The 13,080-nt window shown below is 60.8% G+C and overlaps 1 protein-coding gene across 1 annotated transcript; it reads right to left on the bottom strand.

Annotated features, from left to right (window-relative positions):
* Positions 1–1,038: 1,038 nt before the first annotated feature.
* On the bottom strand, positions 1,039–8,587 carry HS3ST2 (heparan sulfate-glucosamine 3-sulfotransferase 2). The gene is made up of 3 exons (XM_048494164.1): positions 8,503–8,587; positions 7,690–8,269; positions 1,039–2,357 (listed from the first exon to the last, which is right to left on the bottom strand). Exons 1-3 carry the CDS (start codon positions 8,585–8,587, stop codon positions 1,739–1,741), a joined length of 1,284 nt encoding a protein of 427 aa, XP_048350121.1. The 3' UTR covers positions 1,039–1,738.
* Positions 8,588–13,080: the final 4,493 nt, after the last annotated feature.

Here is a 13,080-nt window from a genome sequence, read left to right as displayed (position 1 = left end):
CAGGTCAGACCCTATTTACAAGCACCCAAGGGGCCGGGGAGTTGGAGTGGGAATGTGCCCCTCAAGACCTCCCTCCAGGGCAAAGATTTTCCAGGCCACACAAGACCTTCCATGCCCACCTCTTTGCCAGGATAGACCTGACCACACAGGTTGTCTAGATGGCCTCTGGGGGTGGGGGGGTCTACAGCAGCAGAAGCTCCCCTGCCCCCAACTCCTTGGCTGACAAGCAGGATTTCTTCCTTCTTAAGTGGATTCAACAGTGTCTGTGAGGCCTCTAGGAGTCCATCATCCACAGCTCCTGGGGTCTCCCCGCCCTCCCGGAGGTGTGCCAGCAGGTACTCTGTGAACTCCAGGGACTAACTGGGGAGCAGCACCTCTTCTTAATGGGCATAAAGGAGTGTTGTCGCTGCCGCCCGCGGAGTCAATTCCGAGCCACGCTTGAGATTCAATTAGGACTGTGGGTTCCTATAAAACAGCCCATTAAGCATGGCCATAAATCCCTACTGGCTGTGCACCCGGCACAGAGCCCTTCCTGTCTGGCCCCCGGCACCATGGGCAGAAAGCAGCACTCAGCAGAAAGGCAGATGTCGTTCATGGTGCTTGTGTCGGCTAGCAGGGCCCGCTTCTCCAGTCGCACCACCACCTGCCCTTGTCCCTTGAAAGCTGGTTCCACCTTTTCCACATTTCCTGGTTTTGCCTGTACTACAAAGAACTGGTGTGCTTGGCCCATTGACTTCTGGGCAGAGGAGGCAAAGACCATGCCAGCCAGCGAGCCCTCGGGCACCTCCCGCGAGCAGCGGGCAGTTCAGTGCAGCTCCCTCTGGGCCTAATCTGAGCCTTTTCTCTGCAGCTTTGGCTGCATCTCGAATCCCTCAAGATAAGGAAAGGAGGCAGAGAAGAAACCCCACAACCAGCCTCTCCCGCTTTGCCCCGCAGAGGGCCCTGCAGGAGAGGAGAGAGACTGAACCGTAAAAGGCGGAGCAAGGTGAAGAGGCAATGACACCCGGACCAAGAAGTGGGGTCTCTCAGAAGTACCCGTAACAGCAGAGATCTGTGCTTTATTTGCAGGACAGGAACATCTCTCAGGACAGTGAGTGCTCCAAAGCAGACAGGCTGGCTGGCATCTCCATGGTTACAGGCTTGCTCAGGGGAAGGAGGGTAGGAAGGAAGGAGGGAAGGAGGAAGGAAATAAGGAAGGAAGGAACCCTGATTCCCCAGAAGCTGTGCAAGAACAATTTCCCCCTTGAGTCGCACCCACGCTCACTTCCGAAGGGCAGGGCGGGACCCTGGAGGGGAGTGTGCAGCGTGCAGAGACACAGATTCTGCTCCCCCCCCCCCACACACACACACTCTTGTGCAGGGCCTGTGGGTCTGGGATTGCCCCAAACAGTATCCAAATGGAAACTCAGGAGGAGGCAGGTGCCAATTTGTGCTTAGGCAGTGATATTTATAGACTATATATATCTATATATAATTTATTATTTATATATACCATTCTTAAAAAATAAAATCCATCCTTGGGCATGGTATGCCTTGATTGCATGGCAGAAAATGCAGACCAAGCCAAGGATGGGGGGGCATCTCTGGGCAGCGGGGATCGAACCTCTCTGCCGCCCCTCCTGGCTTTTCACAGTGGGCTGCTGGAGAGGCCGAAGCAGCCCTGAGGAGTGGGGCCAGGAAGACCCACCGTCCCCACTTTGCGGGATACCGAAACCCCCCGTGGAGGCGCTCGGGGGCTCTAGTCCCATCGGAAGTCCTGCCCGACAGTCTCGTAGAACTTGACATTGTAGGGGCGGTAGAAGTCCTGCAGCTGCTCAATGACTTCTGGGTCAATCTGGACGTGCGTTCTGCCTTTCGACTTGCCCAGGCAGCGTGGGGGGCTGCCTTCCATGCTCCTCTTCAGGCAGGGGAAGCCCTTGGTCTTGTTGAAGTAGAAGTGCCCCTCGGTGATGATGCGCTGGATGCCCAGGAAGTCCTGGATCTTGCCCACCTCCCCCGCCGGGTCTGTGATGAGCCGCTCGCCGCTGACAAAGTGCATCTGAGAGAGCGGGAAGAAGCGCAGCCAGCTCTGCAGGTGGACCACGTAGAGGCCGATGCGGATGGCGCTCCAGGAGGAGTCCACCAGCCCCAGGGTGCGGTTCTGGAAGGAGAGCCCCTCGAAGGTGGGCAGGTCCGGGTTCTTGGAGAGGGTCTGTGTGTAGTCCGAGATGGCCCTCGTCACGGGGTTGCGCACCACCACAATCAACTTGGTGTCCCTCGACATGTTGAAGATCCGCTGGGGGGCTTCCCAGGTGACAAAGTAGCTGGGGGTCTTCTCGATGGTGATCTGGCCCTCCACCGTGCGTGGCATCAGCTGCCTGGGGGCACAGAGAGGTGGTGGGGGGGTTAGTGTTAAAGCAGGAGGGGGCGGAACAGCCCTATGCAGGAGAGGGCAAGGGTCAGCCCCTCCCCTTCCCACGTCTCACTGCAGTGTTGCCTGCAATTGTTGAGGGAGGCCAGGAAACCCCCGGAGCATCTTTTGCACTGACTGAGTGTGGAGAGACCCAGCTTGGGCGTTGGAGGGGAAGGCAGGCCAAGGAGGAGGCCCGGCTGCGTTCTTGGGGTTACCAGCTTTCAGCAGGCTGCAAATTGCTTGAAGGGGAGGCTAACACTCGTTCTGTCTCAGGAGACCGAGGAGGAGGAGAACTTATCTTTGCCCATTCCTGGCCTTGCCGAATCAAAGCAGTTACAGAGTTCCCCCTTCCCCTTCCTGAACTTATTATCCCACCCCCACCCTGAATGCCTAGGGGGACCCCTGCCCCACAAACTGGTGCCCAGAGAGTCACCTGCCTGGGTTGCTGCTGCCAGTAATATGCCCTTTGCTCTGCCCAGCAAGACAAAGTGGTTCAAAGGTGTTGAATGGCAGCCTGATAAGGGCACCGAGCCCTCACTCCAGAGACCCATCTCACAGTTGTCTGCTAAGCGGTGACACTATCCTGTGACTCTTTTGCACGGCCAGAAGCACCGGGGGCCATAAGTTTGGGGCTCCTGTCCGCAGATGCATGCCCGCCCTGGCCCTCCTGGGCCACCATCCCAGCCCCCAGGCACAGCAGGCTGGTGTTGGTTAGGCCAGTCCGGTCAGGACCCTTGCTCTTCTGCAGTGGGTTTCCTCCTGGAGAGAACAGGCCCACAGGCCTCTGCCAAGCAGATCAGACACACAGGGACAGTCCTTCAGCATTTGCAAGTACCTGAGCAACAGGTGGCTCAGCCGTATCTCCAGAGCAGGGGTCTGCAACCTGCGGTTCTCCAGATGTTCATGGACTACAATTCCCATCAGCCCCTGCCTGCATGGCCAATTGGTCCATGAACATCTGGAGAGCCGCAGGTTGCAGACCCCTGCTCCAGAGCCTCATAAATCCTGATGACAGACTCCTCTTGTTTAGAGACGAATGCGATGGGGGGGGAGCGGGGGGCGCAGCCGCACCCCACCCCTCCTGATGCTGGCTCACCAGGGAGACCTGGGCCATCCATCAGTCTCAGACAACTTTATCAGTGGCTGACGGCTGGTGGAGATTCATAAAGCATTAACGGGCCACGTATGATCTTAAGGGGAGGTTAATCCCGTGCGGAACAAGGCCTCCTCTGTCTTTTGAAACAAAAGAGCCATGACCACTCAGGGAAGCCACCCTCCGGGGTGGTGTTTCAGAGCGGCACACACAAGAGTGCGCGTTCTCAGCCTCTGGAAGAAACAGGCTGTTCCCACCAACCCAGGGGGCCCAGGCCACAACCCTGCCCCCTTTGGGAAGGAAAGCCAGTGGGGCAGAGGAGGAACAATCTCCCGTCTGAGCCACCTGCCTCTCACCCAGGGCTGCCAGCTGCCTGATGACATGCAGCAGAGGACCCACCCTCTCCTGCCTGGGCCCTCAGGACCAGAACTGGGTGGGTTGTTGTCACGGCCAGGAAACCTGCAGGCAAATACCACCCCCACCCCCGACTCCGCCATGCAGGTGCTGGGCAAACGGCAGCTGTTCTGCTTGGGCCCCTGTGCAGGGAGACGGAGGCCTCCTTGCTCCAAATCCACCATGTGGAGCAAAACTGGTGTTTGACGCTGCCGCTGTGACATGATGAGCCCTTCTGGAGAGCAAGTTGCAGCTGCTGCCGAACCCACACGGCCGGCATCCGAACCAGGCGGGACAGACGCGGTCAGAGAGCTGTGAGAAGGGACCAGGGTCATTCCCCTGCTAGTGGCCAGTGATCCATCAAGGGAGCAGGCTTGGAAATGCCCCCAGCTGTCCAGGGGGGCTGTTGTGTAGGTGGGGGGGAGGGGAGACAAGACTGAGGGTGCCGGGGAGGGGGAAAGGGGAGACCAGACAGGATGCCTGGGGAAAGAGGCTGCTGCCATGCAGATGCGAAGGGGCGCCAGGAGCTTCTGTCCCTTTGGATCGCCACCTCTGCCAACAGCAGGCCGAGACAGTGCACGGCAGCTGCTGCCCAGCCTGGCACAGAGCTTGGTGACACTGGAATGGGATGTTCCCTCAGCCGCCTCTCATCCCTGGGGGTTTGTGCCGCACAGGCAGAGTTGGGAATGGCTGCATCTGCATCCCTTCCCCTCTGAGACCCCCCCCCCATCCCATCCCTGCCCCGCAGCAGCCCAGCCAGGCCTGCCTCCCCTTCCCAGCACAGCCAGCAAACATTTGCTTGTGCCTGGCAGACTGAGCAGGCAGGGCTCCGGCTCTCCCCACCAAGAGCCAACAGGCTTCTGGATAATCCTAGGGTTTAGTCTCTTGTCAGCGGGAAAACGGAGAGTTTAGCTTGGCAGGGCTCCCACACAGCCGAGGGCAGAAAGCGCCAGCCACGCAGCGCCAGCGGTGCTCTGAGCCAGGCAGAGGGAGGGGACTCTCCCAGCCCAAATTATCCAACCCCTGCCCAAAGGCATCTGCAGGCCAGAGACCCCCGGGGGGGTTGGCGGGTGAGAACCGTAGCAGGCTGGATCAATAAGGCAGCTGAGCCACTTGCAGAAAACTCTCCAGGGAGGGGAGCCGGCCCAGCACATCGGGATCCATCCAGGCACACGCTTGGGGGAAATGCTTCCCACTAGGTCCTGCTAAAGGGTCCTGCCAGCCCTCTGGAGGCCTGACTGGCAAACACCTGCCTGCCTTGGGCTGGGGAGAGCCAGAGTGAACAGGCAAGCCAGGACGAAGCCGCCCTGCCCAGCCAAGTCCTGACCAAGCTACAGCATAGCCCCCCCCCCCCCCGCCGCCAATTCTCCTCTCTTCTGTGCAAAACTCTGGCCCCTCTGCTGGACTTGGGTCCCTGCCCACAGCCCTGACAGTTCAGAAATGCTCCTCCCGCTGCCTCCCCCCCCCAACGAACATTATATGCGACTGTTCTTCTAACACACTTGTGGCCCTGTTTTTCCAAGGAGGAACCCTAAACAGAAAGCTCAACACACACACACACACACACAGAGACACACACGGGGTCTGCTGCGTTTCTAGCTCTACATTTTCTCTGGTGTAGAAAGAGGAGCACCCATGGATAGGCCAGCCCCCGGACTCCGGAGGGTGAGAGCTGGGGGCAGAGGGCTGAGGGCCACCGCCTCTTGCTGAAAGGCAAGATTTTACCCAGGCAGGATTCTGCCTGGAGAAGAAGAGGAGGAGGAGGAGGAGGAGTTTGGATTTTTATTCCCCCTTTCTCTCCTGTAAGGAGACTAGAGGTGGCCTACAAACTCCCTTCTCTTTTATGCCTAATAAAGGTTTTGGAATTGGAATTGGAACTCCCTTATCTTCCTTTCCCCACAAAGACACCTTGTGAGGTAGGTGGGGCTGAGAGAGTTCTGAGAGAACTGTGACTAGCCCGTCACCCAGCAGAAATGCAGGAGGGCGGGAACACATCTGGTTCACCAGATAAGCCTCCGTCACTCAGGTGGAGGAGTGGGGAATCAAACCCGGTTCTCCAGATTAGAATCCACCTCCTCTTAACCACCACACCACAGAGGCCTTCTTCCTTCCAGAGAGCAAGAAAAGCCCTTCCGCTGGTTTGCAGAGGGAAGGACTGGGGTGCAGAGGTGGCTAGAGAGCTCCATGTCCCCTGATCCATCTGGCTCAAAGCTGAAGATCAGATTTCTCTGAACAGAGTTCTCCATTTCTGGCGGGGGGGGGGGGCAGTCTTCCTGCAATCAAAGTGGAAACCATTGCTTTGGGGATGTGTGTGTGTGCGTGTGTGTGTGCAGCACTCCTTCCAGACGCAAAAGGCCCCTTCACCCTACAGAAAAGGCAACAGAAGGAGAAGGAACTCTGCCCTGCCGAGCCTCCATTTGCAGCCAGCCATGATGTGCTCAGGTGTCCCAAAGGCACCAACCTGCTGCAGGCATTCTCACCCAGGAACTTCTGATGGGAAGAGCAACTCTGCAGGACCCCAGCCCCTGTCCAATGGACCCCTCCATGCCTGCTGCATGAAGAAGATGAACCCGCCTTGAGGCATCTGCCCCTGGGTGCAACTACAGCCCCCTTCCCCAGGCTTCCTGGCTGGCAGAGGAGTTGGCGCCCGGCCTACCCAGCAAGCACAAGAAAGTTCCCTGCCTTGGCTGGCACCTTGACTTAATGCTTCCGCTCGCCAGGAGCAAAATCAATCCAGTGTTTTGTGCGCGGCGCTGCTGCTGCTGAAATAAGTCTCGTAAACCAGGCTAAGTGTCATTTAATGGTTTTATCTGTGTCCCTTTGGACAAGCTGCTGGCCGGGAGAGATCGCAGCATCGATTAGAGCCGCCCGCAGGAGAGGCAGCTGCCTCCTTTCGTGCAAGAAGGACACGGAATGGCCAGGCCTCCCCCCACCCCCCCACCGTCTCTGGGCCTCCCCCTCCCCTGCCTGGGGAGAGCAGGTCTGGCCGGCTAAGGGCAAAGACCCCAGGTGGGAAAGCCCTTTGCATTTACTTGGTGGGGCTATGCATGGAGGCTCTAAACTTCTCCAGAAGGCCCCGGCGAGGAAGGAGGCTCCCCCCCACACACACACTGCGCCCCCCCCCCCCCGCGTTCCTTCAGCAGCCTTCAAGAGATCTTCTCGGCTCTAGCAGGAGCTCAGACGTGCCAGACGGCCTCCTGGAGAACTTCCCACATTCAGAGCAGCAGCAGCACAATGAGCCAAACGCTCCCATCCTTGGAAGGCAGGCAGGCAGGAAGGAACGCCACCCAGGCCCCGCAAGGAACAGATTTTAGGTTTCCCAGGCAACTCGGAGGTGGGGGTGGGCCGGAGACACGGAGGGGGAGGGGCCAAGGGAGAAGCGGGGATTCCCCCTGAAAGAAGGGGGGGATACTGCTCTAGTTCCTTCCTAGCGCTGGATCCCCGCAGGTGCTCAGCCAATGGGGCGCCTGGAAAAGGGATCAGCCTCCCAAACTTACTCGTAAGTGGCACCAAGTGCCCGGGACTCCCTTCCTTGGCCCCGGAAACCCACAGAAGGCAATGATGGCGGCCGGGGGGGGGGGTCCCTGGCAGGAGGGCCCGCTGCGACGGCCGAGGGAGGGCCCGGGGTCTGGTCAGGAGAGGGGTCAAGCAGCCCGCCCTCTCTTTGGTCACGGGCAAACGCAGGAGGCTGCCCTCTGCAGGCCCTGCTGCGGTCCACTTGCCGTGGGCGGGCGGGCGGCTGGCAAACTTTGCTCAGTGCCCTTTGCCGGGGGGTGGGCGGGCCGGCGGAGGTGGTCTGTCGGGGGCTCACCTGTACCAGTGGAGGCCGCGCTGGTAGTGGCGGTCGAAGAAGTGGGGCTCGGTGCCGAGGGCGCGCACGGCCGGGTGGCCGCGGATGAACTCGAGCACGGCGCGGGTGCCGCCCTTCTTGACGCCCACGATGATGGCGCGCGGGAGGCGCTTAGCCGGCGGGGCGGCGGCGGCGGGCGGGGGCGCGGCGGCGGGGGCCGGGCAGGCGGGCCGCTGGTGCAGAAGTTTCTTGCCAGGGGCCGGGGGCGCGGGCTGGCAGCGGGCGGCGGCGGGGGGCTCCTGCTGGGCGGGGGGCGGCGGCGGCGGCGGAGGAGGAGGTGCGCAGCAGAGGAGCAGCAGGCTGTAGCAGAGGTATGAGGTGCCCGAGAGCGGGAGCAGCCAGGCCAGGGTCCGGCAGCGCCTCCTCCGCCGGCTAAGCGCCATGCCGCCATCCTCGGCCCCGTGGCGCGGCGGGCCCCGGCTGCCCCGGCCGTCGGGGGCGGGGGCGGCAGCGGCGGGGCATGGGGGCTGCCGGCTCGCCGATCGAGCCCGAGAGCGCCGCGGCCCGCCCGCCACTGCCGGCCCCGCTCCCGCTGCGGCGCCTATTTAAGGGGGCGCCTGACGTCAGCCGAGCTGGAGCCGCCCCCGCCGCCCGGGCCACCCTCCCGGGCCCCGGCGCTCGCGGCCTGCCCCACGGGGCCCGCGCCCGGCCAGCCTCGGGGCGGAGGGCGACCGAAGGGACGCGCCACTCTCCAAGCCCGGAGGACGGTGGTGCTGCTGCTGGTGGGGCTTTACTGGGGCAACCGGGAGGGCGGGGGGGGGGGGAGAGAAGTGCCTCTGAGACCGCTGCTCGGTCTGACCGGGGCAAGTCGCCGGACGGGCTCCAGGGGGGCGCTGGGGGCTCGAGCGCTCGGCTCCATCATCCCCTTGCCAAAGTGCGACCTCCTCCCGGCCGTGGCTGCCCCTATTTCTTGGGGGGGGGGGGTGGCGGAGAGGAGAGAAGGGGGCACATCACAACTCGCGCGAGGAGACTTCTTTCTGCCCCCCCCCCTTTGCCCTTGCTGCGATTGTACTTTCCGGACAAGAGCGAGGAGGCTCCGGGGGGTGGTGGGGGTGTTCCTGACCTGCGCCCCCTGCCCCCTCGGCCGGCCGGCCGGCCGGCCGGCTTTGCTCAGCGGCGGAGTCTTTCCTGCCTGGTGCCTACCCTTGGCTTGCCGGGGGTCTGCCCGGGATCTTCTAGGGGCTGAGGGGGTCCGCTGGTGGGGGCCCCTTGGCCTGTTGGGCTCCAGCCCCGCCCCTGCCCCTGGGCTGTGGTGGAGCGTCTGCAGCGGCCGGAGGGGGCTGGAGCAAGACGCGGCATTCGAGGACCAGGAGCTCGGGCAGGGGCCCGTCCTCGCCACGGCGGCTCCAGTCCTCCCGGCAAGGAGAGAGGGGCAGAGGACCTCTGGGCTTGTGCAAAGCTCCGCCCTTTGTCCGCGGCGACCCAAAGGCTGGCCGTTGCGGGCGTGCAAGAGAGCGGGAAGCAGCGGGGGTGCTCCCTGGGTCGCTGCGGGCCTTCGGGTTTGGTATCCGACCCTTCCTCCCGCCATTGCCCTCACGACCACCTTGCGAGGTAGGTCGGGAGAGAGTCGCACATGAGCCAGAAGGGCTTTGCCCTGGGCGGGGCCCCGTTGGAGAGGGAGGACGGGGCACCCCACCAAAGGCCGCGGGTGACCTGCTTCGGCTACCCCGAGTGGGCGGGGCACAGTCAGTGGCCATCGGGGCAGATTACAGGTGTGCCCCCCCCCCCGTTTGCAAATATGTGACCGCAAACTCGGGGGTGGGCGGGCGCCGGAGCGACACGTTTGCCGACAGAGTGAGGGGGGCTCGATGGCGCTTGGGGAGAATCCCGTCCGGCGCTTGCTTGTGTGTGTGTGTGTGGGGGGGGTCTTCCCCATGGAAGGGTACCCAGTCGCTGTCTCCTCTGGCACGGAGGCTGCCCCAAGAGGCTCTGGGACCCCCGATGCTGGGCAGCCTAGCGGGCGGGGGCGTGCGTGCGTGCGCTGGATAGCCTGCCAATGTTCAGGCAGGGCTCTGGAGGGGGGGGGGCAGAATGCCGCGAGCCTTTGAAGTGCCCCCCCCCTCGGCTCCTTTGAAAGCGGCTTTTAATGAGCTGTTTCCCAGCTGCGAGCTCCAAAGGATCCCCAGAAAGACAAAGGCTCCCCTAAGCAGTCTCATTAGGGTAGGTGGGTGCTGGGGAACCGACTGCCAGAGAGCCAGGCTGGGGGGGGGGGGGGGGACGACCAAGGGCCAGGAGAAACCCTCCTCTCTGACAGGGAGAGGAATTCTGCGGGGCTTAAGCCAAGGGGGGGCAGTCCCCTTTGGGCCTCCCCCGCAAAAGGACAGAAGGGCCCTCCCAGTGCAGGAAGAGGCGGATTGGCCCACCAGAGACCTTGACTTGTGTTTTTCCCGAGTGGACTTGAACTCTGCACCTGCACCTGGGCCTTTTACTTGGAGCCTCCACTGTTCAGCCAGAGGCCTTTGCCAAAAGCCTGCCTCTTTTCTGGAAGGACGAAGCGGCTTCAGAAGTTGCTGCAGCCAAGACAAGGCCTGGAGGTCACGCTCAGCACCCAGCTCTGCCCTGAGCAGTCATGGATGGGTGCGGCTGCGGGAAGCAGGAGGAGAGACCCTGGCGGCACAGCGGCTCCATTGAAGCCCAGCAGCACCAGCTTCGTGGGTGGCCCGTGGATAGAGCCAGGGGCGCGAGTGCTTAACCCAGAGTTGGCTGGAACCCCAAAGGCCCCATGATGTTCAGCGGGGGCACCCCAGAGATAAGCCCCCCACTGGGCCTGCCATTCACTTACCCACAGTGCCCCCCCCCCCGGCTGACTCGCTGTGGCTTTGGTAGGTTTGAGCGCATTGATTGCTTCTGATTCCTTGATTAATTACTCTGAGAAATTCCCGCTAATTACTCTGTTTAATTAGGGCAAACTTTTAATTGTGTCCCTGCGTTCAATGGGGCTCCCTAATTAGTGACCTGGAGTCAGCCTGAAGCCAATTAGGAAAAGACCTGCGCAATGGGGCAGGGGGAGGGCAGAGAGCCCCCCTTGGTGGGCCTGGTGTGGCCAAGGGCTGTCCCAGGGAGGGTGAGGAGCAGCTGCAGCTGCTGAACCCAGAATCCAATTCGTTTTGTCTGGAACCAACCCGGTGCCCTTTTAGCCTGGACTACCTCGGAATAGCTTCGGGGCAGAACTCGCACTCTTTCCATCTCTGCCGGTGACCCACGGAAATCTGCTCCCCCTCCCCCCACCTGCCAGTTCCCATGGGAGAATGGGAAGCACCGCTCTGAATTAATGGGATCCTCTGGACAGTCTTCAAGCGCAGCCCCATGGACAATGTAGTGTGGTAGCATCAGCTGGATACACCACAGCGTCCCAATTGCTGTGGTTCAGACATTCAACTGGAAATGTCATCTGAGAAGGGCAGGGCAGGACAGCTCAGGGCTCCTGCATGCAGGGGTCCCTCCCCCAACCCTCCTCACCTGCCTGATCCTCTGGAGCCTGGAACAGGCATTTCATCTTTTCCTCTCCCACTACCAATTCATGGTGGGGCTTTGCTAGCCCTCCCCTGGCGAGGAGCTCCTGGAATGGCTTTTTTCTGAGTCAGCCCCCGCTCTCCTCCAAAGAGCAGCAGCTCTTGGGGTCATAAGGCGGGGCGGGGGAGGGCTCCCTCTGTATGCAAAATGGGGGCTCTCCCCTGTTGCGAGCACCCATCCTTCCAATGTGTGTTTCCACAGGTACACACATCAAAGAGCACACAGAGAGGTGCTCACCTGTGCAACTCACACACAGTGTAGTCTCTGGCACTCTGTGCGGACAGGTAGCTGAGCTGTCTTCTGGCCAGGGTCCGTACTTTCTCACTGAAAACATGCACTGCTATTGTGCAATGGAAGATTCTGCCCAAACCGACACGTGTCTTGAGAGCAAGAGAGCGACGCATCCCTTATTCGCTGCTCTCCCTCCCACCAAGAAACCCCCGCCCCCAGGGCAGCCTCCAGTGCCCCCACCCTGTGCAGGGTTCCTTCCAGGGGCCCAGCTGCACCGGAGCTGGGCGGCCCAACCTCCAAAGCTGGCATTAAACCCAATGTTAATCTTCAAGAACACTCATGTCAAAAATCTTAGCAACAAAATTAAGCCGCCTCACTATATTTTGACTACAGAAAATCAATATTAATTATAGGCAGAGAGAAAGGTTTCTTCGAGGGGGCTTAACGGAGGATTGGAGCAGCTGCGGAGCTGAACTCTGCCACGGGATTTGGCAGCCACAAATTGCTGCCAGCTTTTCTCTGGACAAGCATATTTTTTGGAGGAGGCCTAGCTGAGCCCCCAGGGCAGCCCCCTTGGCCTTCATGGCTGGACTCTGGCCTTCTTCCAGAGAGGCTGGGCTGACCGTAAACAGACAGACCAGCTACGGCAGCTGGTTAAGCCCCGGGCTGCCAAGAGCCGGTTGCCAAATGCTTCAGGGCTGGCAGATTCACCGTGGCCTTTGGGGAAGGGGAATACGCCTCGTGGCCCTCTCAGGAGGCAGAAAAGGCAAAGCAAAATGTGAAATGCGTTATATTTTGGATTGTGAGACCTGAGGCGGTCGCGGGAGTTTGACAGCTAATGTTAGCGCCATGCACACAAACTTTTTGCAGAGGTTGAATAGGACTTGACAGCCATGAATTGGCCAGAAAGTTGCCTTGGTCAAGGGTCAGGAACTGTGTCCACCCTCACTGTGAATATGCTCCAGCCCAGGGAATTGCAGTCCACCTGCAGTGGGAGTCCCAATTCTCCCTGGATGCCAACCAAGGGCTGCCACTAGCCACACTGCGATGCCAGTTAAGATATGGAATGAAGACTGGGAAGGAGCCTGGAATTCTCAGCCCCTTCTGTGGCTCCCGGTCAGTGGATTCCTGGGCGTGGTCTCTGCAGAGGTTTAGAGGCAGCCGGTCGGTCGCTGAAGGGATTGCCAGTGAGGTACAACTTGGGAGGGTGGGGAGGGGCTGCTGGTCTCTTCCTCTGTGGGCGGGGGGGGGGGGCTGCCTGGGCTGCAGAGTTTGCCCCCTTGGGGAGATTTGTCAGGCTGCTGCTTTTTTTGCGGGGGGTGGGGGGGATGCTGCCTTAGATGTTTGCTCAGGTGTGGGAGTCTTCTGCAAATGTGATGGGAGCTGAGCTAAACAGTTTGGCACTATTACTAAAAATTAATGCAACTGGGTCGTATACCTGCTCTTCTTTATGCATGAGCCCGGCTGCAAAATCCCGTTCTTTCAAAAAGGCTCTTGTCGCTGATGATGCACTAAGTGATTTCAGCAGATACCCCACATCCGGACGGTGAGCGAGCGGCAGACTGGTGGGTTTTCTCACCCATTCCTTGGCTTGGAGTGGCCTCTCTG

This window comes from Sphaerodactylus townsendi, linkage group LG04, assembly GCF_021028975.2.
Source record: "Sphaerodactylus townsendi isolate TG3544 linkage group LG04, MPM_Stown_v2.3, whole genome shotgun sequence".
In the NCBI taxonomy this organism is placed as follows: domain Eukaryota; kingdom Metazoa; phylum Chordata; class Lepidosauria; order Squamata; family Sphaerodactylidae; genus Sphaerodactylus; species Sphaerodactylus townsendi.
This window is presented reverse-complemented; position numbering and strand designations above follow the sequence as displayed.